We start from the raw sequence: 27,009 nt of genomic DNA, 5'->3' as shown, positions 1-27,009 counted from the left end.
TCTGATCCTAGAAACATACCAAACATGGAAAATGTATGAGAATGAGAGCCATAAAGCAGAACATAAGTGGTAACAGGGGTCTTGATACTGTGTCCTCTTTAGATTTCATTCTTTGTAATTGGGTGACATCATTTGGAATAAGTGAACTCTTCACCTGTTAGAAGCATCTTGGTTCTAGCCCTTGTTTCAGGGGGAGTACTAGGTTGAGACCATTTGTCCCAAATGTTTTTTTCTCCATACCTAACGGCGCCTGGCTGGGATTAGTTTTCTTATCCCTGGAAGCATATGCATAGTTGGAGAAATGAGGAATCTTTATACTGTATCAGAATTTAGGAAAATAAAATCTTCCAACATTTGCAATCTTATCAAAAGAAGTAAAGTGCAGGTTGAAAATCCCTTACCTGAAATGCATGGGATCATAAGTATTGAAGATTGTGGAATTTCCTGTGGGGCATGTTAGCATACACCTGTAACTCCAGTACTTGGCAGTCTGAGACAGGAGGCTTCCAGGTTTGAAGCCAGCAACTTATTGAAACTCTAAGCAACTTCTCAAGTTATTTGTTTCAAGGTTAAAACAAACAAACAAAACATGCCAAGCATGGTGGTGCACAACTGTAATCCCAGGACTTGGGAGACTGAGAGGGGTCACAGGTTTAAGGACAGCCTCAACGAATAGTGAGACTCTCATCAACCTAGTGAGACCCTGTTTCAAAAATTAACAAAATAAAATAGGGGTAGGAGTGTAGCATGGAGATAGAATTTCCCTGGGTTCAATCCTTAGTACCACCAAAAAGGAAAGGAGGAAAAAAAAAAAAAAACGGAAGAAAAAGGCTAAGTATAGCTTGGAAGAAGAATGCCCCTGGATCTAATTCCCCAGCACCAAAAAAAAAAAAAAAAAAAAAAAAAAGTCTAGCGTGTTAGTACACATCTGTAAACCAGTGCATGGAAGGCTGAGACAGAAGGTTTGCAGGTTCTAGGACAGCCTCAATAAGTAGTGAAGATCTTAATAACCTCGTGAGACCTTGTTTCAAAATAAAAATAAAATAGGACTTAGGATGTGAGGATGTAGCTCAGAGGTAGAATGACCCTGGGTTCAGTCCCCAGCACCACACACACCAAAAAAAAAAAAAAAAAAAAAAAAAAGTTCGTAATTTTTCAGATTTTGGAGAATTTGCATAGACTTTTATCAGTTGAATATCTATATTCCAAAAATCAGAAGTCCCAAGTACTCCAAAATCCAGAACTTTTTGAACATCACATCAGCACTCTAAACGTTTTAGATTTTCAGGTTAGGGATGTTCAACTAACTTCGTTCTTTCTTCCTCTCCTCCTTCTCCCTCCCTCCCTCCCTCCCACTCTCTTTCTCTCCTGCACTTAGCTAATAAACTTTACTGGGTTTGCATTTGTGTTGCTTAGAAGGATTTCCTGACTTTTATAAAATTTTAACTGAAACCTAGATTTTATAGCAACATAGAGGAGAAAATGGCCTAATGGGGAGAGGGAGAGAGAGAAGAGGAAGGAGAAGGAGGAGGAAGAGACAGAGACAGACTTGACGTTTCTCCTTAGCCTATTGTGGGTCTTCTGGTTGTATTATGGGAAACTAATTCTGGCCATGTTAAGTGAAAAAGAGGGTTTGTTGGATGAACACTGGGGGAGCTCATAGAATCAAAGGAGCAGACCTCAAGGGATGGATGGAAGTCTGGATATTTCTGGGAACCTTGCTTCTGGAGGCTATAGGGTTTTTTTCTTGCAACACCACTTTTTTTTTTTTTTGGTACTGGGGTTCCTGGAAACCCGTCTACGTCTGGGCTACACTCCCAGACCTATTTTATATTTTTATTTGGAAACAGGGTCACTTAAGCCAGTGCGATCCTCCTGTCTCTGCTCCCAAGCGCGGGGATTACAAGTGTGCACCGCCACACCCAGCTTTTTTTTTTTTTTAAAGCTATAATGTGTATTCTAGCCGAGCGTGGTGGCGCACGCTTGTAATCCCTGTGCTTGGGAGGCTGAGATAGGAGGATTGCACTGGTTCGAAGCCAGCCTCAGCTACTCAGTAAGGCTTCCAGCAACTTAGTGAGACCCTGTTTTCAAATAAAATATAAAAAAAGGTCTGGGAGTATAGCCCGGAGGTAGAAAGCCTCTGGGTTCCACCCCCAGTACCACCAAAAAAAAAAAAAAGTGTATTCTCTAAACTAAATTACTGTCTTTGTGTGTGTGTGTGTGTGTGTGTGTGTGTGTGTGTGTGTGTGGCACTGGAGATTGAACCTAGGTACTCTCTATCTCTGAGCTATATCCCCAGCCCTATTTTTTTTTTTTTTTTTTTTTTTTTTGGTGGTACTGGGACTCCTGGAAGCCCTTCTACCTCTGGGCTACACTCCCAGACCTATATATATATATTTTTTATTTGGAAACAGGGTCTCTTAAGCCAGCGAGGCTGGCTCCGAACCAGCACGATCCTCCTGTCTCAGCCTCCCAAGTGCGGGGATTACAAGCGTGCGCCACCACGCCTGGCTTCCCAACCCTATTTTTTATTCTTTATTTTGAAACAGGGTCTCACTGAGTTGCAGAGTGCCTCACTAAGTAGTTGAGGCTGACCATTAACCTGATCCTCTGTCTCAGCCTCCCAAATACTGGGATTACAAGTGTGTGCCACCACGTCCAGCCCCCCCCCCCTTCTCTCTTTTTGTGGTACTGGGAATTGAACTCAAGGGTGTTCTACCTCTGAACTACACCCTGGCCCGATTTTATTTTTATTTTGAAATAGGGTTTTGCTAAGTTGCTGAGGCTGGTCTCAAATCTGTGATTCTCCGGTCTCAGCCTTACAAGTACTAGGATTACCATGCTTGGCTTACATTACTCTTAAGTATACAATGAAGTGAAACCTTTCATATGTATGGATTTATGTATCTACCGCCCAGGTCATGATAGAGAACACTTCCAGAGCCCTAGAAGTCTCTCTTGGATGGGGTGAATCTGCATCTCCAACTTCTAGTCTTTGTATATGTCTATTTAAGTTTCAGATTCCTGGGTGAGGGAATTTGATAGATAGAGGAGGGTCAGTTGGGACCAAGGGGCAAAGTCATATAGCAGAGGCCTGGTCACTGTGAGGCCACCCCTGTGTATTATTGCTATTTTGGACAGGGAGGCTGGTTGTGAGCAAGGGAACCACTCCAGTTGAAGTTTAATTAACTTACTTTGTACTGAAACATAAGATCTCACTTTGTGATTGACCTTTCTCGTGACCTTCTGGATGTCTTCCTAGAAACCTGTCCTTCGATTCAGAGGAAGAAGAACTTGGGGAGCTCCTCCAGCAGTTTGGAGATCTTAAATATGTCCGTATCGTCTTGCATCCAGACACAGAACATTCTAAAGGTACTTGCTATCAGCTGATCAGACCCTAAAAGTGTTGGAACCACTGTTATGGGCATTGACTAGTGTGCATGAGAATATAAATTGTGTCATTCTAAGGTCTCCACAGTTCATCCAGCCCTGGCCTTCCATGAAAGCCCAAGGATGTTCTGAGGTTGTCTTCCATGACGTCAAACTCAGCATCTTTAGTGGGGCTGCTAGCTATAATTTTGTATAATTTTATTTTTATTTTTTGCAATCCTGAGGATGGAACCCAGAGGCATTCTCCCTCCAAGTGACACCCCCAGCCCAATTTTTTATTCTTTATTTTGAAACAGGGTCTCACTGAGTTGCAGAGGGCCTCACTAAGTAGCTGAGGCTGTCCGCGAACCGTGATCCTCCTGTCTCAGCCACCACCACTCCGGGCTTTGTATAATCTTTTTAAGCTCTTACTTACTTTAGAGTAATGAATTCTATTTGTTGTTCTTGGAATTTCAAATGTCAAGGGTCATTCCACATTGCTTGAAATTACTGGTTTCTTTTTTTCCCCTTGGTTTGGTTAGAGATGGAAGCTGACAGAGAAACTTTATTGCAAGGTAAAAGTCAGAAGAAAAACTGTGTAGCACAAGTGCTTCCTTTAAAGTTACTTATTTTGTATCCAAGGGCTAACCAGTCCTTATTCTATACACTGCTGTTAAAGCATCTTTTCAACCCAGTCTGATCTCGGACTTCATGGACCACATTCATTCTCTTAAAGCACTGAGTTCTTAATTTATTCTGATTCTTGATTACTTTGAGATCTAGCAAAAGGAAGGAATCCTCTCCTCAGAAAAATGTGAGGATTTATGAATGCATCGTAGCTTATTTATGGATTAAAAACCCCCATTCTAAGGGTGCATGCTTCAGTTTCTTACCTATGAAGTGAGTGAGTACAGCTAGAGTAATTGTTTAGTGTATCTTTTTTTTATTTTTTTGCAGTACTGGGGATTGAACCCAATGTCATTCTACCTCCAAGTTACAACCCCAGCCCTACTTTTTCATTCTACTTCTAAGCTCCTCCTCCAAACCTATTTTTTATTCTTTATTATTTGAAACAGGGTCTCACTAAGTTGTAGAGGGTCTCACAAATTGCTGAGGCTGGCCACAAATCTGTGATTCTGTTGTTTCAGCCTTCTAAGTATTAAGCTTGTGTCGCCACACCCAGCTTATTCTTTACATTTTGAAACCGGGTCTCATTAAGTTGTGGAAGGCCTCTTTAAGTAGTTGAGGCTGGCTGTGAACCTGTGATTCTCCTGTCTCATCCTTCCAAGTACTGGGATTGTAAGCATGTGCCACCATGCTCGGCTTAATGTATTTTCCGATCTAATATTCAGTTATGCTTTTTGTACCTGCTTCATTTCTATTATGTTTTTCTAAAAATGGGCAACTGGAATTGCTTAGGATGTCGCAAATATGGGAGTGATATTGTTTTACATTGATGATATCTAGCAGTCCCTTTTGAGTGCAGTTGTATACTGGGATGATATTTTCAGGATGTAGTCTACATTTGATTTTTTAGTTATCTTGGTCAGTGAATGTAAGAAGAGCTAATGATTTTAAAAGCACAATTTTAATTATTTTTTTCTGGTATATTGTCTTTTCCTAGCTCATAATAAATTTTTCTGGTATCTCTTATGCCTATCCTGAAGCCTAGTTTTTCTCATCCCACTCAGCATGCCATTTCATTGAGTAGAAGAGCTAAATATTACCTACAGACTTTTTTGGAAATGTTAAAACTGAACCCAGTACTGATCTGGAAATTTCAGTAATAAATTTATACTCATTACAGAGAAGTATCCATTTTCTTCATTTTGGATGATGGGGCTAATTTGCCTATTAAAAAAAAAACTTTCCCCCAATATTTCATTATAATTGTCCTGTAGAAGCTGGGCGTGGTGGCACACACTTGTAATCCCAGTATTTGGGAAGCTGGGACAGGAGGATGCGGTTTGAGGACAGCATCAGCTACTTTTTGAGGCTTTTTGCAACTCGGTGAGACCTTGTTTCAAAATAAAGAATAAAAAGTAGGCCTGGGAGTGTATCTAATAGGTAGAATGCCCCTGGGTTCAATCCCAGTACTGCAAAAACAAACAAAAACCCCAGTCCTGTAGTACTCATGGGGGATTGGTTATAGGACCACAGCAATTACTAAAATCTGTAAGTGCTCACAGTCCTTTATAAAGGTGCTATAGAATTTGCATATAACCTTTGCATTGCAAGTGTACTTTAAGTCATCTGTAGATTGCTTATAATACCTAATGTAGTATAAATAGGTGTTAAACTATACTATTTAGGTAACTACAAGCAAAAAAAGTCTGCACGTATTCAGTATAGATAGTTTTCTCCCCAGTTGTTTTCCATAGCTCCATGATGGGTTGAATCCACTGATGAAGGACTCATTGGTGCAGAGCTGTGACCATTTGCTTCTTTGTTGAGTATTTGTTAATGCCATATCCTGAGGCATTCATTCTGTTGGAGAAAGTGCTGTTTGACCGGTGCTATTAGAGAGATGTGAGTGGAGGTTGGGGGTGGGGCCCAGAAGTAGGAGCACTTAGCCCTGCCTGGAGAGGCAGAGCAGGCGCCCCTCGGTGACTGTCCTGCTGCCTGACGACTCTGTCTTTTGAGTCTGTCTGCTGCCATTCATTCCGGTAACAGGCAGAAGGTACTGTCTCTTAGCTCCAGGTGATGTGGTAGTGTTTTCATATATGAGAGGATATTGAAAGTTCATGAAGTACTAAAAAAAAATTGTGAAACTTGTACATTCCTTTTTTTGGAATCTACTTTAAAGCAAACATTTTCTCTTGCTTTTTTTTTTTTTTTTTTTTTGCGGTACTGGGGATTGAACCCAGAGGCATTCTACCTCTTTAGCTATGCCACCAGCCCTATTTTTTATTCTTTATTTTGAAACGGGGTCTCACTGCATTGCAAAGAGCCTCACTAAGTAGCTGAGGCTGTCCACGAACCGTGATCCTCTTGTCTCAGCCTCCCAAATGCTGGGATTACAAGTGTGCGCCACCACGCCCGGCGTCTCTTGCTTTTTACTAATTGCAGAAATGTATTTGGCTGATTGACCCTGTTTTAAAAGGGATGCCTTGTGGAGACTGGAGAACGTGAACCAAGAATTGAGCTCATGGCTTTCTATTTTCCTGCAGTGTTCATGTCCTAGAGGCCTCTTTTGCCCACGAGGCAGATCTGCTGTTACGTGATGCTTTCCAAGAGACTCTAGACAGTGAGATGTAATTAATTGCAGGGTTAAATGTTTCTGCCTCATCTTTTAGTCCTCTAATAGGCCTTCAGGAAATGATGCTGAATTCAATGTTCGGCTAGAATTTCTCTACCATTTCATGTGGACATTATTAAGAGATTAAAGTTCTAAGGGACATTAGAGAAAATGAAGGAAGTAATAAAATTTCATTGTCTTTCACTGCCTAACATAGTACCTGTCTCATAATACTTAATAAATGGGTGCTGTTTACCCTTTCCACTCTGTGTCAAGGTTGTGGCCATTTGTAGGATTGTCTTTGGCTTACTGATGGGCCATGGGAGTTTTGGGTCTCACCTAATTTTGTGTCTTCATGCAGGTTGTGCATTTGCTCAGTTCATGACTCAAGAAGCAGCTCAGAAATGCCTTGCAGCTGCTTCAGTGGAGACCGAGGTGAGGAAAGCTCTTCTTTTACCTTCCATAGGAGATGATGGCTTCTAGAGTTAAGATCTAATGTTCACACAAACTTTTATTTTTGTTATTTTTAAAAATTTAATCAATTATTTTTTGTAGTACTGGAGATTAAACCCATGGCATTCTACCTCCGAGCTATTTTTTATTTTGAAACGGGCTCAGTAAGTTGCAGAGTGCCTCACTAAATAGCTGAGGCTGGCCATAAACCTGTGATCCTCCTGTCTCAGCCTCCCAAGTACTGGGATTACAGTCGTGTGCCACCATGCTCGGCTATTTTTGTAATTGTAATATTAATAATAAAGCTAACGCTTGTCAAGCACTTGTTGTGTTTTAGGCACTGAACTTTTACATGAATTGCCTTATTTAGGTGTTGTATCAGTTCTATGAGCTAGATATAATTATTATTCCTATTTCTTAGGTGAGGAGATAGGTATACTAATTCTTTAATATTGATTGCTGTTTGTGCGTCAGCCCCTATCCTAAGCTGATAACATGAAAGACTAGGTCAAGGAAGTATTAAGACCATCTGTGAAGTAGAATATGTTAGAGAAAGTATGTGAATAATTTAGAATTTTTCTGTGTGTTTTATGCAACTATACATTATTTTGAGATAAATTATCTTTGTCATTACCTCAAATTCTCTTGAGTAGAATTAGCACTTTGTTATTTCATTAGCTTTCTTTAAATTACTAAAAACTTGCTGTTTACAGATTGTGCCTACTTTGGTAGTAATCAACTGCAATAAAGTAAATTCTTTACTGCTAAGAAATTATAAAGTATTTCTTTACTGTCCTAAGTACACACATGAACTTTTGCACAGATGTAGTAAATATTGTGAGGGTCAGCTGGGCATGGTGGCACATGCCTGTAATTCCCAGTATTTGGGAGGCTAAGACAGAAGGATCACAGGTTCTCAGCCAACCTCAGGAACTTAGTGAAACCCTGTTTCCAGTTAAAAAAAGTAAATAGGGCTGGGGGTATAGGTCAGAGGTAGAATGCCCCTGAGTTCAATCCCCAGCTTCCCCTGTGGCCCCCCCAAAAAAGAAAATTGTGAGGATAAAGTATCCACTCTTAGCTCACATCCTGGGGCTCGGCTTTCATAGCATACTTGGGGTTTGCTGATTTCCCTTCTTCGGTGTACCTTGTCAGGTCCTTAACTTCTCGTTAGGTGTTTTAAGAGAGGGTTGCAATCTGTTACAGGGTGGTGGCCTTAAACTGGATGGCCGGCAGCTCAAGGTTGACTTGGCTGTGACCCGAGATGAGGCTGCAAAGCTTCAGAAAAAGAAGGTGAAGAAGCCAACCGGCACCCGGAACCTCTATTTGGCCCGAGAAGGCTGTGAGTAGTGGAAAGTTGTGAACCAGGCTTCTAAGTAGCTGGCCTCTGCCATGACGGTGATCCAAGCAACTGTGGTTTGGGGGATGTTTTATATAAAAGTTTTTCCTTAGCAGTGTTATGTTATTAGTCTACTTTAGTAGATGTGGCTTTCTGTTAGGAAACCTTCAACCATTTTGTGAATAAATCAATAATGTTTTCTTGCTGCCTTTAGACTTCATTAGAGGATTTGCAAGGAAAAACCCCAATTATCTTTCCTTCTTGACATTATTTTAAGATTTTCTTAGATGCTAAGGATTGAACTCAGAGTTTTACATATGCTAGGCAAGTGCTCTGCCTCTGAGCTGTACCCTCAGTCTATTGTCATCATTTCTTTTTTTTTTTTTTTTTTTATAGTACTGGGTATTGAATACAGGGACTGAGCAACACCCCCAGCCCTATTTCCTATTTTATTTACTTTTTTTTTTTTTTTTTTTTTTGCAGTAATGGGGATTGAACCCAGGAGCATTCTACCTCCAAGCTACAACCAACCCAGCCCTATTTTTTTTTCTTCTGTATTTTTGAAACAGGGTCTCACTAAGTTGTGGAGGGCCTTACTAAGTAGCTGAGGCTGGCTGCAGACCTGCAATCCTCCTATCTCAGTTGCCCAAGTACCAGGATTGCATGCATGCACCACCATGCCTGGCTTATTTTTTAATTTTGAAACAGGGTCTCACTAAGTTGTAGGGACCTTGCTAAATAAGTTGCTGAGCCTGGTCACGAACCTGCAGTCCTCTTGCCTCAGCCTTCAGCCTCCCAAGTACGGGAATTATAGGTGTTTGCCACCATGCCTGGCTATTCTCTTTTTTTCTTTCACTTTTCTTTTCTTTTCTTTTCTTTTCTTTTTTCTTTTCTTTTCTTTTCTTTTCTTTTCTTTTCTTTTCTTTTCTTTTCTTTCTGGTACTGAGTATGGCACCCAGGGGCATTCTACCTTCAAACTACACCCCCAGCCCTATATTTTATTCTTTATTTTGAAACAGAGTCTCACTGAGTTGCAAAGGGCCTCACTAAGAGCTGAGGCCATCCTCGAACTGTGATCTTCCTCCTGTTTCAGCCTCCCGAATGTTGGGATTACAAATGTGGGCCACCACGCCCGGCTATCATCATATCTAATAAGAAATTGTTGCAGAAGTTGAAAATTAGGACTAAAATTACTCTTTTGTATTCATGGATTTAAAACGTGTACCTAGTGCTTTCCCCTTATGTCAGAAAGGTAATCAGAAATTAGCTTTAAATTGAATTTAAAAATCCTTTCTTCTAGGTCATAGTATTTACTAACCTGCCTCCTTCGTAGCGGCACAGTTCCGACTAGTAATGTTAGGCCATCAGTCTTTGATCCTAGGCCTCTGTGGCAATAAGTCTGTTCTCCAGGGTGGCTTATCTCAACTGATGAGTGATGGGCCCCAAGTACTTGAGGGGCACCTAAGTTTCAGGGGCAGCTTGTAGGTAGAACATTTTATATTCCACATGCTTATTATACTTATTTTCAGAACCTCCTACAGGCTTTCTCACCTATCATTGTGTGTGTATGAAGAAGCTTCTTTGAAGAAGAGAAGAACAAAATCACAGAATATTCAGAGTTTTAGTCCTTGAGAGCAAGTCTAAGCACAGAATTTAGCCCTGTAGCCTATTTTTGGACCTGACCAAGTGCTAGCATGTCCTGGTCAACAGAGTCCCCTGGGCCCTGTACAAAGAGTTTGCATCATTCAAATCACATTCCTCCTGTTGCTCAGTGAAAATTCCCTTGGTGATGTCTTGGCCTTTTTCCCTCCCTCTGCAGTGATCCGTGCTGGGACGAAGGCTGCCGAGGGTGTGAGTGCTGCTGACATGGCCAAGCGAGAGCGGGTGAGTAGATTAGACGCCAGCCTGCTGGATCTCTGTGCTTATAGGTCAGTCAGAACGATTATTGAATGCAGTCTTATATGTGGGTATAAGAACCGGATCTTTTTTGTTTCTCTAATTTTTATCAGTAAACAAGGCTAAGTATCATGCTACTAACTAGATCATGCAGTAGACGGGTAGAGGCCAGGGCTGTGTATATTTGTCAGTGTAAACAGAAAAACATCAGAAAGAAAGTTCAGTGTGGGTTAGACTTATTGGGCTAGGGAGGAGACTCGAGTTTTGGAAGGAGTAGCTGTCAGTTGGGAGGGGTTAGTTTCCACTGATAACTGATACGTTAAGTTTCCTTGCTTCTTGGTAATGTTAGTTCCCAGTGAGTTTTACTTTTGCCCATGTAGCTAGCTAGCTTGCTTTGTTTGTTTGTTTGTTTGTTTTTGTAATGCTGGGGATTCAATCTAGGAGCATTCTACCTTGGAGCTATACTCCCGGCATTATTTTTTATTCTTTATTTTGAAATAGGGTCTCACTAAATTTCGAGGGCCTCACTTAGTAGCTGTTGCTGTCCATGAACCCCAAATCCTTCTGTATCAACCTCCCAAGTACTGGGGTTACAGACATGTACCACCATGCCCAGTCCATGTAGCTTACTTTCAAAAAGCCAGCCTAGAATTCTAGGTAAAGATGTGTAACTATTAACAGATTTAGCTATAGCACCTTAAAGTTCAGGAGATGGGGAACATCTGCGAATGTAAGGACAACCAGGGGAGTGTTTCTCTTTTCGGTGTGCACATGTTCTGACTAGTGCTCTCAGTTTCTTTGGTAGTGAACATCTGGAAGTCATGGTATTTGGGGGAACATTGTATGTCTTTTTCTGACCACAATGCAGGAATGACATATTAAATTTTAGTGCAAATTTTGCTAGCAAAAAGCTTACCAGATTCTATGTGTGCATTATAAATTCCCAGTAGGCAGAGCTTTTCTTGGAAGAAAAATTGTTGAATTTAGACATTATAGCCTGTTATTATTATTATTTTTTATTTTTTTATTTTTTTATTTTTTTATTTTTGTGGTACTGGGGTTCCAGGAAACCCTTCTACCTCCGGGCTACACTCTCAGACCTATTTTATACTTTTTATTTGGAAACAGGGTCTCTTAAGCCAGCGTGGCTGGCTTCGAACCTGTGCCATCCTCCTGTCTACGCCTCCCAAGTGGGGGGATTACAAGCGTGCGCCACCACACCCAGCTCATGATAGCCTATTTAAATGTGCCTTTAATATTCATTTTCAGAGCATTTATTTTGCAATTTGTATATATAAACAAGTAGCAGGGCTGATGAGACTTGCTTTTTTTTACTTGACCTAGTTTTAACAAATTAGGAGAATGTCATCGTTCATTTTGTTTCATAGACAGGTTGCTCAGGGAACTGGTATTTGTGGCAGAATTGTTGAGGGAGCTGAGTTGCTCTAAGAGCAGAATATGCCTCTGTAATCATGGATGTGTCTGCCTCTGGGTGGCAGAGTTGAGACAAGACCCCACATTCTATCAAGTATTCTTCAAATAAGTTTCATTTCCTTTCGGAAGGAAGCACTAGATAGATGAATACAGGGCTTAGATGTTAATCACAATATTATTTCTTTTTGCTCAGGAGCAGGTCTCCCCCCATCCTCTTTTGGTACTGGGGCTTGAATCCAGGGACATTCTCCCTCTGGATTATAACCCCAGCCCAGATTTTTTTTTTTTTTTAATTTTTAATTTTGAAACAGAGTCTCACTAAGTTACAGAGGGCCTCACTAAGTTTCTGAGCCTGGATGTGAACCTGCAATCCTCCTGCCTTGGCCTCCCAAGTACTGGGATTACCCTCCAGCACCACCACTCCTGGCTCTGGGGCACATTTTGAACCAAGGATTTTTTGGTATATAATCTCATTTTGGTCTTATGTCAGTGCTGAGAGATTCATATTGTGTTTACATTTGTTTATTTATTTATTTTTTTCCTTTTTGGTGGTACTGGGGATGGAACCCTTCTACCTCCGGCTATACTCCCAGACCTATTTTATATTTTTTATTTGGAAACGGGGGTCTCTTAAGCCAGCGAGGCTGGCTTCGAACCTGCATGATTCTCCTGTCTCTGTCTCCCAAACACAGGGATTACAAGCGTGCGCCACCACGCCCGGCTAATATTGTGTTTACATTTGAATGTAATACATCTGCAGTTCCATCTTGTAGATGAGAAATTCAGTCTTAAAATTTTCGCGTGGTTTCGGGAGTTGAATGGCTTTCTAGTTTAGATCTGCTCCAGAGCCTATAATCTTACCACTACCTACCTCTTTTTTTTTTTTTTTTTGGTGGTACTGGGGCTCCTGGAAGCCCTTCTACCTCTGGGCTACACTCCCAGACCTAGTTTATACTTTTTTATTTTTTGGAAACAGGGTCTCTTAAGCCAGCACGGCTGGCTTCGAACCTGTGCGATCCTATCTTGGCCTCCCAAGCGCAGGGATTACAAGCATGTGCCACCACGCCCGGCCACTACCTACCTCTTGTCCCCTTCAACCTTTTTTTCCCTGTGCTGGGACTAGTAAGACTGCAAGCTGGGCAGTTCCCTTTTTCTATATGTGTGATTGTGGAATGGGGGTCATGGTCTTTTCTTTTGCAGAATTCGAGCCTGTCTTTTTTTGTGGTACTGGGGATTGAGCCCAAGGGCATTATCCTATTTTATTTTTATTTTGAAACCAGGTCTTGCTAAATTGATGAGAGAGTCACTTACTCACTGAGGCTTCCTGAAGCTTACAATCCTCCTGTCTCAACCTCCCAAATTACTGGGATTAAAAGCATGTGTCACCATGCCCAGCTAAGTGTAGGTTGTACTGTTAACAATTTGCCTTTATTTTCAGTTTGAGCTACTAAAACATCAAAAGCTCAAGGACCAGAATATCTTTGTTTCCCGGACCAGGCTCTGCCTGCACAATCTGCCAAAGGCAGTGGATGACAAACAACTCAAGAAGCTACTGCTGAATGCCACAAGAGGGGAGAAGGGAGTGCGCATCAAGGAGGTGAGGGTTGCCGTGTGCGTTCAGAACTTCTCGTCCTGGGTGGGTTCAAGCATGTGCTTCTGGCTGTGGGTGCTAGTATGCCGGCAGGTCTTCTTATGGACGCATCAGCATGCAAGGCTGAATATGACAGTTTTCTTGGTTTTGTTTTTTTCTTCTTCGGAGAACTGTCTTTCACATCTGACCAGACTATGGTAGAATGTGAGGAGGTCTCTGTCTTCATGAATTAATTTAGCAATCATTTATTAAATGGCTGCTGTATGCTCAGCATTATACTAAGTCCTGTGATGTAATTATTTTTATTTTTTGGTGTGGTACTAAGGATTGAACCCAGGGCATTCTACCTCTGAGCTACACTTCCAGCTCTATTTTTTATTCTTTATTTTGAAATAGGGTCTCACTAAGGTGCTGAGGCTGGCCGCAAACTTGCAATCCTCCTGTCTCAGCCTCCCAAGTACTGGGATTATAAGCATGTGCTACCACGCCCAGCTGTGACATGAATTTTCTTGCAAAGAAAATAATGTTTGCTTTGGTCGCTAGGACATTTTACTACCAGTTAGGCTCTTGCCAGGTGATAATGAGTCCCCAGTGTACCGTGGCAAGCATGGGGAGCCACGCGTTTCCAGTAGCCCAATTAGAAAACAGTGAGCGCACATCAGAACTTGGTTCTACTGTGTGTATACAGAACCCTCTCATCGGCCCCACGGTGCCCTTTGTGTGTCTCTTGTTCTTACTATTACACTGGCCTGAAATTGTCAGCCCAGACTGAACTCTTTGAGAACAAGTGTTATATCATTATCCCCAATCCTTGTACCTGGCACATAGCAGTCTTTCATCATTATTTATTTAAAAAGTGCTGTTGCCAATATTTGGGGTCTGCTTTATTCTGTTTCATCACCATAAACTGTTTTCCTAATCCGTGAAACTTTTCCAAAACATGTATGTTGGTATGGGGAAGTGACATGCGAGAATGAGGATGTATTAGCATAAACATATCACCATCACTCTTAGTAAAACTACTTAAAGTGTTAACTGACTTAGGGGTTCATCGTGTAATTTCTCTTATCAACCTCCACAATACTTAGTTAAGTGTCTGCATTTGAACGTTGTCATATAATCAAACCTCTGTGGGCTCTACAGTATGTGTGTTATATTAAATTTTTTTCTTGACTTTTTTCATGTGGGTAAGTATGTTGTCTCAGTACGATGGTTTAAGTGTCTTGAGGACAGGAACTCACTGTCTACTTCTCTTGATTCCCCTGCAGTGCATAGAGTAGAATCTAAGCACAGAATGGATACTGGACATAAACCAAATGTAGAATACAGGTATCCCTGGTACTTAGGCTTCTCCACTACATGGGAATGACAGCTTTCAAGAATAATTGCATATAAATGATGGGCCTTCTCATATGTCCCAGCATGCCTACCATGTCCTGCTTAAGGAAATAAGGAAAAAATCATGCCAGAGAGGATCTGACTTCAAGCAGGGAGCTGAAATTTCTTTCTGTGTTTCTAAGCTCTATGCTTGGGAGGCTCTTTTCCATGAGAAATCTCTTTCTCATCTAAGTATATCAGGCCTTCTTCAATGATTTCCTTCCTGGGGGTTTTCTTCAGTGATGAGATCTGTGGACATTTCTCTATTCTCATTAACAACTTATTATGCAACTTAGAGTAACACATACCTCTTAGCTTATATGTATTATAGAAATTTTCCTCAGGAAGTTGTATTTATGTCCTTATTTGTAGGCTGTGTTGATGTCTATAAACTCTTGGAATGAAAAAAAAAATAATCTGTTTAATCTGTTTTGTGGTTGTAGAAGGTGGCCACAAAACAGATTCTAATTAGATAAATATTTACAAATATCATTCGTGTGTGTGTGTGTGTGTGTGTGTGTGTGTGTGTGTGTGTGTGAGAGAGAGAGAGAGAGAGAGAGAGAGAGAGAGAGAGAGAGGTAAAAAAAAAGAAAAAATTCTCTTTCCAGAAGCTGATTTTGTTCTCTCCCTCTTTGTATTTATTTTCTTTTGTTGTGTGTTACTGGGGATTGAACCCAGGGCCTTATGTATGCTAGACAAGCACTGTACCCCTTAGCCATACCCCTAGACCATAAGCTGATTTCTTATTGAGTCTGTTGGAGCAGTTCGTGTCAGGCAAGACTTCTCATTGAGTAATTAATGCTTTCTTTTTCACTCCTAGTGTAGGGTGATGCGAGACCTTAAAGGAGCCCATGGGAATGTAAAGGGCCAGTCCCTGGGCTACGCCTTTGCAGAGTTCCAGGAGCACGAGCACGCCTTGAGAGCCCTTCGCCACATCAACAACAATCCAGAGATCTTTGGGACTCAAAAGGTGAGCCTCATTCTCGGAGGAGACATGTTTCCTGAGGGCCACCTGCAGAAAGCCGGTCTTGTTCATGTCCAGTGACCCCTGAACATTTGAAATGTGGGAGAGAATAGGAAGTAGACAGGGGCCGGGGAGGAGGAATGTGTGGTGATTCCAGGCAATAAGATTATTGCAAGAAGCTCTAAACTGGAGAGACTGCTTGTAGAACTGGCCTCTTACCTTTAAGAGGAAGTGAACAGCAACCACTGATGTGCAGGGGAGAGGGACAGCTCAATTTATTGTACTCAGAGTCTAAATTGGTTCACGGCCTTTAGGTCCCAGTATTTGTTCCCCCAGCCCCCCAAATCTAATGAATGATATCCTGTCTCTTTCTCACACAGAGACCAATAGTGGAGTTCTCTTTGGAAGATCGACGGAAACTGAAAATGAAGGAACTAAGGATCCAGCGTAGCCTGGTACAAAACTTAATTTTTTTTAAGGATTTAATTAAACTTGGATTTTGTTCACCCTCAGAGCAGCTCTGTGCCCAAGTAGTTTTTTACCCTTTTTCTCCCAGCTCCCTAGGGTTCTCCAGGCCACCTCTGCTGGCCCATTTTGTGATAGCTGTACAGGAGACGGGGACAGGATGGGGGCAGGAGAAACAGACCCGTGTTCTAACCAGTAAGCAGTTTGTGTGTGATGTTTGGTGTAGAATATGTCAAAACAAATGGTTGATATTAGGGTTTTATATTATTTGTGGGTTTCAGCTTGGGGCACTGTCCCTTCCAGAATTCTTTTTTCTTCTTCTTCTTAGATGGCCCCAAAAGTGTGATGCCTGATGGTGTTAGTACTGTTTTTAAGTGCTACAGGGGGAAGAGTGCAGACTTTGGGAACAGGTATACGGTGTTCAAACTCTAGTTTTCCCCTTTCTTACTCCATATCGCATGGCAAGTCAGTGCCTCTGTAAACCTGTTTTCAGGTTAGCAGCATCTGTCTCACTTGACTAAGGAGGTCAAATGGGATAATCCGTGTCATGCCTCCCTTGCTGCGCAGTCCGCATGCACTCAGTGCTTTTCTCCTGCTCACCTTGCCTAGGATGTCTTATTCTGGGGGCAGATTATTCTACATTCCATAACTCCTGGAAGCTCTCGTGATACTATACCTTAACCTGCTCATCGGGTGAGCAGTTTCAAAGGTTGAGAGGATGACCCTCTATTGGAGAACCTGGGGGTCTTGTTACTGTTCAGGGCAGCATTGTTACATAAAGCCTGTTGCCTTTAGCCATTGCCTCAGAGGTGATTCTGAAGGGACCAGCTTTGTTTTTTCACGTTATTTTTTTTGCCTGCACTTATGTACAAACTGTTCTTTCTATGTAAAAATGCCCCCTCTTAACTCTGGCTCTAAAAAGTACTCTCACTTTTTATATACAGATCAAGTGAGCCTTCCTCAAGTGTTCTCAGATAAGCCCACATCACTTGGACAATCGTGAACTCCCTTAAACTGTTTCCTCTTTTTACTTGGCTTTGTATATGCATCTCTAATCTCTACCAGGCAATGAATCCTGAAAGGTAGACTAGACACCTTATTCTTTATCTATATCTTCCATTTAGAAATGGACTGGCATAGAGGAAGATCACAGGTTCAAAGGCACCCTCAGCAACTTAGTGAGACCCTGTTTCCAAATAAACAAATAACATAGGTGTGGGGGTGTGGCTCAGAGGTAGAATGCCTCTGGGGATTCAGTCCCCAGCACCACACAAAAAAACGAAATAAATAGATTGGCACATGCTAGGCATAATAATAAACATTGGTGCACTTGTCTGATTCTTTAAGGTGAAAGGACAAAGTAATAAACACTTGTGGTTGCATTAATTTCACTTTAATCTTTATTTCCTTTTACTTTATTGCAAATAAATCTTTAACATCTTTTCCTTGTCTTGTTCTCCTCATTTCTTCCTTCTCATAGCTCTTGCTTTCTTTATGTTTCTGACCTGTGTCATTTTCTCTGAAGACATTTGTTTAGTATTTCTTAAACAACAGGTCTCCACAATTTCTTCAAAAGTGTGTGTGTGTGTGTGTGTGTGTGTGTGTGTGTGTGTGTGTGTGTGTGTGTGTGTTTGTGAGTCAGTCAGTGGGGATTGAATCCAGGGGCATTTTATCTCCAAGCTATACCCCCAGCCCTATTTTATTTATTTATTTTGAAACAGGGCCTCACTAAGTTGATGAGAATCTCACTACTTGCTGAAGCTGTTCTCAAACCTGTGATCCTCCTGTCTCAGCTTCCTAAGTACCGGGTATGCCACTATGCCCGGCTCAATTTCCTCAAGTTTTGTTTGAGAAAGTCTTTATTTATGTTTCACCTTTAAAGATAATTTCACTGGATGCCGGGCGTGGTGGCGCATGCTTGTAATCCCTACGCTTGGGAGGCAAAGACAGGAGGATCACGCAGGTTCGAACCCAGCCGCGCTGGCTTAAGAGACCCTGTTTCCAAATAAAATATAAAATAGGTCTGGGAATGTAGCCTGGAGGTAGAAGGAAGGGTTCCATCCCCAGTACCACTAAAAAAAAAAAAAAAAGATAATTTCATTGGATATATAGTTCTAAGCTGGTAAGGTTTTTTTCTTTCAAAACTCTAAATATCCCATTGCATCTTTTTCTTGCTTACATGGTCTCTGAAGAGAAAATCTTGTGTAATCTTTCTTTTTTCCTCTCCGGGTAAAATTTTTCTTCTGTTTTTTTTTTTTTTTTTTTTTTTTTTGTGGTGCTGGGGATTGAACCCAGGGGCATTCTACCTCCGAGCTACATCCCCAACCCTATTTTTTATTGTTTTTTTTTGAAACAGGATCTCACTAAGTTGTGGAGGGCCTCACTAAGTAGCTGAGGCTGGCTGTGAACCTGTATCCTCCTGTCTCAGCTTCCCAAGTACTGGGATTACAAGCATGTACCACCACTCCTGGCTTATCCTTTGTCTTTTAAATTTTTGTTTTTTCTTATTTTCTGCAGTTTGACTATGATATGCCTAGATGTAGATTTTTTTTGTATTCTTCATGTTTTTTTCTCAGCTCCTAGATCTGTGGTTTAGTCTCTGTCATTAGTTAACCTTTAATAAATATTTCTTCATTGCTTTTTTTCTTCCCCTTGGGATCCCCTTCCTTTTGTAATTTTCCCCTGCCACTGGCTTTTGAGTTTTGGGAGAGTACTGTCTGCCCATTTCTATGTTATGGCAAGGGGCGTGATTATTCTGCGTCCCGTACCCAGTGACCATCTGTTACTATGGCAAGGCTTGTGAAAAGTGCTCTCCAAGCGTATGAAGGAAGAATCCTCTCTTCAAGCTCACATAGTGCTCCTTTTCTGCTGAGTATTTCCAGTGAACAAACCTCTCTTCCAGAAACCAGATGGCATTTTCTTGTTTTACGCAGCAAAAAACAAGATTGAAGCCTGCAACTGATACACCCCAAAAGGAGCAAAAAGAGCCTGGGAAAGCCAAGCAACAGAAGGCAGCCCCAAATCACACACAAGGACAAAGCCTGGTGCCCCCAGAGCAGAAGGGGAAGGAGGCAGGCGCCACCGCATGGACCGGGTTCCAGACCAAGGCTGAGGTGGAGCAGGTGGAGCTGCCCGATGGGAAGAAGCGGAGAAAGGTCCTGGTGCTCCCCTCACACCGAGGCCCCAAAATAAGGTGAGGCCCCGGGGCAGCATGCAGCAGGAGTGGCTTTGAGCACACTTGTTTTTGTGTAGCTCTTTCCCTCTTTGAGGCGTTTGTTTGGATGAGAGGATTCTTAGTGCTGTGCTGGTCTCACAGAGGGATTAACACCTGAGTCTTTTCTACACCAGCAGAGATGTTACTCTTGGATCAAATGCCAGGGGGCTGTGCAGGAGCCTTCCAGGCCAGACTTTGATGTCATTTTTCTCTTTTGAAGCCTTCCTCCTGTCCCAGTAGCCAGCTCTGTCAGCTAAGGCCACATACTTAAAGTTCATTTGTTATTTCAATGTGGTACAATAGATTAGTGCTATGTATGAAAGTAGAACTTTATAAAATACTTGTTAAGTAAATGAAGGTTTCTGTGATTCCCATGAAGTTCTAAGCAAAAACAGTAACAACACACACACACTAAAGTACATAAATGTTAATTGAGCCTTAGGATTGTCTGTTGCAGGACTCTATTTTAGAGTGACTTGGACTTAGAAGTGCCAGTGTAAAAATGACCTTATCTCCCATGCCGAGGAACCTAAGCATCCAGCTAAAGGAGGACTCAGTGACCTTCCTTGGCCGTCTCATTCCAGGTTGCGGGACAAAGGCAGAGTGAAGCCTCTCCCTTCCAAGAAACCAAAGCCCCAGATGAACCAGGGGAAGCAAGACAAAAAGCAGTCATCTTCCAAGCAGGTGAGTTCCGGCTGAGGGCGAATGGCTTTGGTGTGGCGAGGTGCTCCTGAGCCAGCGCACCTGCATACCTTGGTTAGCTGAGCAAGCAACAGTGCTTCTGGATTGCTTTTCCAAGCCAAGTTGTGATTCTGTAGACGGTGTTGAGGAACAACCATGAAAGTGGGGAGACAAGGAAAGTGAACCCCCTGTTTCTGTCACATGTATGGCAGTCATGATAAAACATACTCATTGGCAAAGAGGCAGTAACAATCAATGCAACAAGATTCCAGTTTGCAGAGATCAAAGTAAAAGTAATATCCTCATTGGTGAGGATGTAGGAAAGCAAGGACCCTCACCCCTTGTTTCTGTGAGGGCCACAGTACCAGCCTCTTGAAGAACAATTGAATGTGCGTACGAGCCCGGTGTGGTGGCGCACGCTTGTAATCCCAGCATTCTGGAGGCTGAGACCGGAGGATCGCAGTTTGCGGACAGCCTCAGCTACTACTTAGTGAGGCCCTCTGCTGCTCAGGGAGACCCGGTTTCAAAATAAAGAATAAAAAATAGGGAAGGGGGTGTAGCTCGGAGGTCGGATGCCCCTAGGTTCCATCCCAGACCCGCAAAAAAAAAAAAAAAAAAATACACACACACACACACACACACACACACACATACACACACACACACACACATATACACACACACATACGATTGATCCCACAATTTCATTTACTAAATAAAAAAAATACAGAAACATACCAAGGCTCATCATCTTGGATATTGGTTATTTGATTGCTGATAGTATAAGTTAGAAACAACATAAATATTCCCAAATGGAAAAAGTTAAATAAACTTTGGTATATGCATCTAATAGACTCCTCTTAGCTTTTCATTGTCTATGTACAAATTTTAAAGTTGCACTTGTGTGTGTGTGTTATTAGTGATTGAACCCAGGGGCATTCAACTTCTGAGCTGTATTCCTAGCCCTATTTTATTTTGAGACAGGGTATTTTTTAGTTACTGCATGCTGCTGGCCTCAAACCTGTGGTCCTCCTATCTCAGCCTTCCAAGTACTGGGATCAATAGGCATGTAGCGCTGCACCCAGCTGTAACAGATTTTTTTTTTTTTTTTTTTTTTGAAGTACTGGGGATGGAACCCAGGGGCATTCTACCTCTGAGCCACATCCTCAGCCCTGTTTGTTTGTTTGTTTGTTTTTGTGGTACTGAGGGTGGAACCTAGGGGCTTTTCTAACTCCAGGCTATACACTCAGACCTATTTTTATACTTTATTTGTAAATTGGGTCTCACTAAGTTGCTGAGAGCCTCACTAAGTATCTGTGACTGGCTTCGAACCTGTGCTATTCTCCTGTCTCAGCCTCCCAAGCGCTGGGATTACAAGCGAGCTCCATCATGCCCAGCTTTATTCTTTATTTTGAAACAAGGTCTCAGTAAGTTGCAGGAGGCCTCACCAAGTAGTTGAGGCTGTTGCAAACTGCAATCCTCCTGTCTCAGCCTCCCAAGTTCTGTGATTACAAGCATGTGTCACCATGCCTGGCTTTGTAATAGAATTTTAATAACATGGAATATATTCATGATATTATATTAACTTAAAAGGAAAGCAAAAATTAAAAATGAGAGATGCTCATTTTTTTGTTTTAAAAAAATGGAGAGAGGGAGGTCTGGGAGTATAGCTCGGAGGTAGAAAGCCTCTGGGTTCCACCCCCAGTACCACCAAAAAAAACCCAAACAAATAAAAAACAAATTAAAAAATGGAGAGAGGGAAGGAGATTCAAATAATCTAATTATTTCTGAGTTCCTGTCAAACACTTTTTTTTTTTTTTTTGCAGTACTGGGATGGAACCCATGGTGATTCTACCTCCGAGCTACACCCCCATTCCTATTTTTTATTTTTTATTTTTTATTCTTTTGGTGGTACTGGGGATGGAACCCTTCTACAACTCTGGGCTATACTCCCAGACCTATTTTATATTTTTATTTGGAAACAGGGTCTCTTAAGGCAACAAGGCTGGCTTCAAACCTGTATGATCCTCCCATCTCTGCCTCCCAAGCGTGGGGATTACAAGCGTGCGCCACCACGCCCAGCTATTCTTTATTTTGAAACAGGGTCTCACTGAGTTGCAAAGAGCCTCACTAAGTAGCTGAGGCTATCCGTGAACCGCGATCCCTGGTCTCAGCTTCTCAAATGCTGGGATTACAAGTGTGTGCCATCACGCCTGGCCCTATCAAACACTTTATAGACATTATTGCATGTGTCCAAGATTTTAAAATAGGTGTAGATGTCCTCATTTTACAAATAAGATTTAGAGGTTGTTTTGAGTCACGTTAAGGCTAAGTATTGGAGCTTTTGTCTACTCTGTGTGTTGGCACTAAAGCTCTGCTCCTCCTACTCCTCAAGGCTCCTGCTCTGTGTAGTTTCTGAGCTTCGGCTTTCCTCCTCTTTATGAAGCTTTCTTTTCCCATGGGCTTGGTAGAATCATTTTATCCACCAGATTTTGAGGTTTCAGACCATATTCAGCTGGCCATTGCCCTGGGCCTGAGGAGGTGAGGTAAAATGTCACGGTGGAAGGGTCTGGTAGAGGACACTGCACAGCTCATACAGCCAAGAAGAGGAGAGAAAGACAGACAGAAAGAGGGACACAGACACACACATGGAGACAGAGAGCCACAACATACTTTTATATTAAAAAGGCAGAGGAAATGCTTGGGTTTCCCCCTCTCCGTTTTAGTTCCCAGAGTATTGAGCTATTGCCCTACCTACTTCCAGTGGTGAACAGTAAGATTTTTTAGTATTATGAAATTCTTAGTTTCCTTATACTGATTTGTTTCATCAGCTGCATCATTATTCTTGTCCTTTCTTAGGCTGGCAGAAGCCCCTTCAGATGGGCTCTGAAGTCCTCACATGACCATATTTATTCTATACGCTTCTTCCCCAGTCTGTACACTAGCCGTAGTTTTTTAGTAGAAAATAATGGTCCTATATGCTTGAACATTTGAGGTCAAGCTTTCTTCTACCTTCCCTACTTCATTTCCTTCAAGGTTTAGGAAATCTATTCCTGGAAAATTCTGACTATACCATACGATGTTACAGCTGTCTCTGAACTCCCATCGGAGGTATTCTTAGTGAGGTCAGGATCAAGCCACTCCAAACTTTGGGCTGCATTGAGGTTAAAGTGAGTGTTTGGAGCTGGGCATGGTGGCACACACCTGTAATCCCCATACTTGGGAGGCTGAGACAGGAGGATCGTAGGTTTGAGGACAGCCTCAGCAATTAGTGAGACTCTCATCAACCTAGCGAGACCCTGTTTCAAAATAAAAATAAAAAGCCGGGCGTGGTGGCGCACGCTTGTAATCCCCGCGCTTGGGAGGCGGAGACAGGAGGATTGCGCAGGTTCAAAGCCAGCCGTCCTGGTTTCAAAAATATAAAAAGAGACCCTGTTTCAAAAATATAAAATAGGTCTGGGAGTGGAGCCCGGAGGTAGAAGGGCTTCCAGGAACCCCAGTACCACACACACACACAAAAAAAAAAAAAACAAAAAAAAAACAAAATAAAAATAAAATAGGGCTGGGGTTGTAGCTTGGAGGTAGAATGCCCGTGGGTTCAATCTCCAGTACTGCAAAAAAAAAAAAAAAAAAAAAAAAAAAGCCGTGGTGACACATGCTTTAATTCCACCATTTGGGAGGCTGAGACAGGAGGATTATGGTTCATGGACACCCTCAGCTACTTAGGCCCTTTGCAACTCAGAGAGACCCTGTTTCAAAGAAAGGAAAAAAAATAGTGCTGGGGGTATAGCTCGGAGGTAGAATGTCCCTGGGTTAAAACAACAACAGCAACAACAAAAAACCCAAAGTGAGTGTTAGGGAGCTGGAATGGGAAAAGCAGCCTCTAAGACACAGTCAGTGAACAGTGCTTTAGTTAGGCCCTGCGCCCATGTGCTCGTGGCCAGATTCCTGACCAGCGCGCCTGTCCTTTTGGGCTTTTCTCTAAGGGTTACTCTGTTAGTCCCCCTCTTCCTAGTAGATGTGATTTCTCTCCCTGCTTGCTGTGTCTCACGTGGCCTGAGAGTAAGGTGGTGTGTAGTGTTTGAAATTGATTATCTTCTTTCCTTTCCTTTGTAGGCACCTAGGAAAAAGGCTAAGGGAAATAAAGCAGAAAACCACTTCAACCAGCTGGTCGAACAATATAAGCAGAAGTTGTTGGGACCTTCCAAAGGAACCCCTCTGGCAAAGAGGAGCAAATGGTTTGATAGCTGATGCTACCAGCAGGTTGGGTAAGAAGCCAGGTACATACTTTCTGGTGAAACCCCCGACATCAGGCCCATGACCTAGGCCTTTCACTGGGGGAAAGGAGATTCCCAAGGACACCCCCTCTGCTAGGAAGCTTCCTCGGCCGAATACATCTGAACTCTGTTATCTCTTTCTGTGTGTGGTTAAATTAGCCACAAAGAAATATCCAAAAACCATCATGGTGTTACCTTCATATCATCCAGAACAGTGTGTGAAGTTGTGTCTGTGACTAATACTCATTTTTATTCTGTTTTGCAAATGGAAATAATTGTAAAAAGCATTCTGGAGTACTGAATTTTTAAGATGTATAATTTGTTAAGTGTCTTCTAAATGATAAATTATGTGGCTTTTTGAATAACAGACTGTCTCATTTCTAATCTCTTAAATCCTTTAGTAGTAGTAATATTTCTCTGTGTGTGTGGTACTAGGGATTGAAACCAGGGGCATTCTGCCTCTAAGGTATACCACTAGCCTTATTTTTATTTGGAAACAGGGTTTCATTAAGATGCAGAGGGCCTTGCTCAGTTGCTGGGGCTGACTGCGAACCTGTGATCCTCCTGTCTCAGCCCCCCAAGTAATAAGATTATAAGTGTACATCACCTGGCAATCCTTTTTATTTATGAACATTTTTTTTTTTTCCAGTGCTGGGGATTGAACCCGGGGCATTTCACATGCTAGGCAAGCACTCTCCCACTGAGTTACATATGCCCCTAACTTCTTTATGACATTCCTAACTAATTGAGTTACATAGTTCAGTATCCTGCAGAAATTGGCTAAGTAAGAGCAGAGAGAAATGCTTACTGACCTCATTTTGCAGGTGGAAGACACTTGACTTGGAAAGCAGTGAGGGCAGAGGCCCAGCACGGAGCAGCCCTGGTGTGTTCTTTGTGAGAGGGTCATGGCCGGTAGCTGGCGAGGTCAGTGTGCAGTGAACGCAGATGTTCACCTGGCCAGTGATGACCTGCCCATTTCTCTCACGGAGTACCCCCTGCTGAGCATTCGGAGCTCATAGGAGTCGCAGAAAAAGCGGTGAGCACAAGGCCCAGGCAGCAGTGTAAAGGCGCATCACCGTGTGGGTTCTCTCAGGGACTTGGTGTCATCATCTGTAGAATAAGAAGCTTAACTAGACACTCTCTCTGATCCTTCCCAGCTTGAAGCTCTTTCTAAAGAATGGCTGGTGGCCAGGGAACTTGCATATTAGAGAGTGCAGGTCCACAGGATCCTGATGGCTGAGTCTGAAAGGTGAAAATCACTGGGGACAAACACGAGTCCCCAGGCTCGGCTCTGAAATCTAAAGGCCTGGCTGCACAGCTTCTGGTGGGAGAGTTATGTTAGGAGGTGACAGTGTGGCCACCACACGTGCAACAGGACTGCCAGGCTGTCTTAATAGGCGCATGGTCTCAAGTGGGGGAGCTGAGCTGTCACCTCCTGGATTGCTTCCCTCACCACCAAAGTAGGGCTTCTCTTTCCTTCCCCTCTACCCTACTTCACACTGAATTCTTCTACCCGGTTTGTTTTCTTCCTGGCACTAATCATTATCTGAAGTTATTTGTCTCCCCAGTTAGAATGTCTGTTTAGTGAGAGGGACTTTCTCTTGTTTGCTTCTATAGAGAAAGCACCCAGTACTGACCCTGGCACATAGTAGGTATCCAATAAATGTTTACTGAACAGAAATATTAGGGAGGAAAGAAAGAAACAGTACTCAGTTGACAAGACGGAAAGTTAGGCGCACAGCCCAGAGTTCTTGATTCCTCAGTCCTAACTAGTTGCCGAGCTAGGGACAGAAATATCTTGGGAAAACAGTTAAGTGCTCCAAAATGCCTTCAGTGGTCTAGAGGCGAATGGAAGAGAGACCGTGAAAATCTCTGGATCTTTTGAAGAGATCAGAAGGATGGGTGCTGTCTCCAGGGTTCCCGTGATACCGTGTGGTGACACTTTGCGGTAGCCCGGCAACACACCTGTCCTAGGTGTGGGGGAAGTGGGATACTTTATCAAGGGTGTCAGAATAGCCACAGCCTGCCAGTTGATCTGTTTTCCCTTAGCTGACTGTACTCGCCACTCCTCCCCCATTCCTTAACATTCAAAAATATATCTTAACATTTAGGATAGATAAAAATTGGTGTTCTTTCAGATAGCATTGCCAGATGTTCTTAGATCCAGATATTTCTCCTCACAGCTTTAGCAGCCCAGTGTGTTAAAACATCAGTGAGTTGCTCAGAAAGTTGTTATTGCACAGTTCTTTAAAAGAGTGATGTGAGGACGGATTGCTGCTTTCTCAACAACCAGGCTCCATATGTGGTGTCCTCCGTTGGGACGCCTTCCCATGGGCTCTTTGGCCGGCTCACTGACCCCTTACCATGGGGGACTAACGCAGCAAAAGTCGTGCTCACTTTTACTTCACTTCAGAGCCTGATGTTTCAGGAAAGACGGTTTCTGAATTAACAGGAAGGTTGAGTTATAAACCGTTTAGTTAATAACAATAGCAAACATTTTGGTTAACATCAAAGATGAAGGCACCAGCCGGGCGTGATGGTGCACGCTTGTAATCCCAGCATTTGGGAGGCTAAGACCAGAGGGTCGCGGTTCACGGACAGCCTGAGCTACTTAATGAGGCCCTTTGCAAGTCTGTGAGACCCAGTTTTAAAAAATTTTAAAAAGACAAAAAAAAAAAAAAATAGGGCTAGGATGTAGTTCAGAAGTACAAATG

The 27,009-nt window shown here is 42.4% G+C and overlaps 1 protein-coding gene across 2 annotated transcripts in view; it reads left to right on the top strand.

Annotated features, from left to right (window-relative positions):
• Window positions 1-24,269, top strand: part of RBM28 (RNA binding motif protein 28) — a gene marked incomplete at both ends in the record, with an annotated part of 41,776 nt that extends 17,507 nt beyond the window's left edge. For both annotated transcript variants that reach the window (XM_080701647.1, XM_080701646.1), the window contains 10 exons: window positions 3,263-3,372; window positions 6,969-7,042; window positions 8,264-8,399; window positions 10,216-10,280; window positions 13,165-13,323; window positions 15,515-15,664; window positions 16,039-16,113; window positions 19,057-19,316; window positions 19,922-20,021; window positions 24,135-24,269. In XM_080701647.1, coding sequence (XP_080557773.1) covers window positions 3,263-3,372; window positions 6,969-7,042; window positions 8,264-8,399; window positions 10,216-10,280; window positions 13,165-13,323; window positions 15,515-15,664; window positions 16,039-16,113; window positions 19,057-19,316; window positions 19,922-20,021; window positions 24,135-24,269 — 1,264 coding nt within the window. The remainder of the gene's footprint in view (window positions 1-3,262; window positions 3,373-6,968; window positions 7,043-8,263; window positions 8,400-10,215; window positions 10,281-13,164; window positions 13,324-15,514; window positions 15,665-16,038; window positions 16,114-19,056; window positions 19,317-19,921; window positions 20,022-24,134) is intronic.
• Window positions 24,270-27,009: the final 2,740 nt, after the last annotated feature.

The sequence above is a fragment of the Muscardinus avellanarius genome, assembly GCF_963383645.1.
Source record: "Muscardinus avellanarius genome assembly, chromosome: 9".
Lineage (NCBI taxonomy): Eukaryota > Metazoa > Chordata > Mammalia > Rodentia > Gliridae > Muscardinus > Muscardinus avellanarius.
Note: the sequence above shows the minus strand (reverse complement) of the source record. Positions and strands in the feature narration are given on the sequence as shown.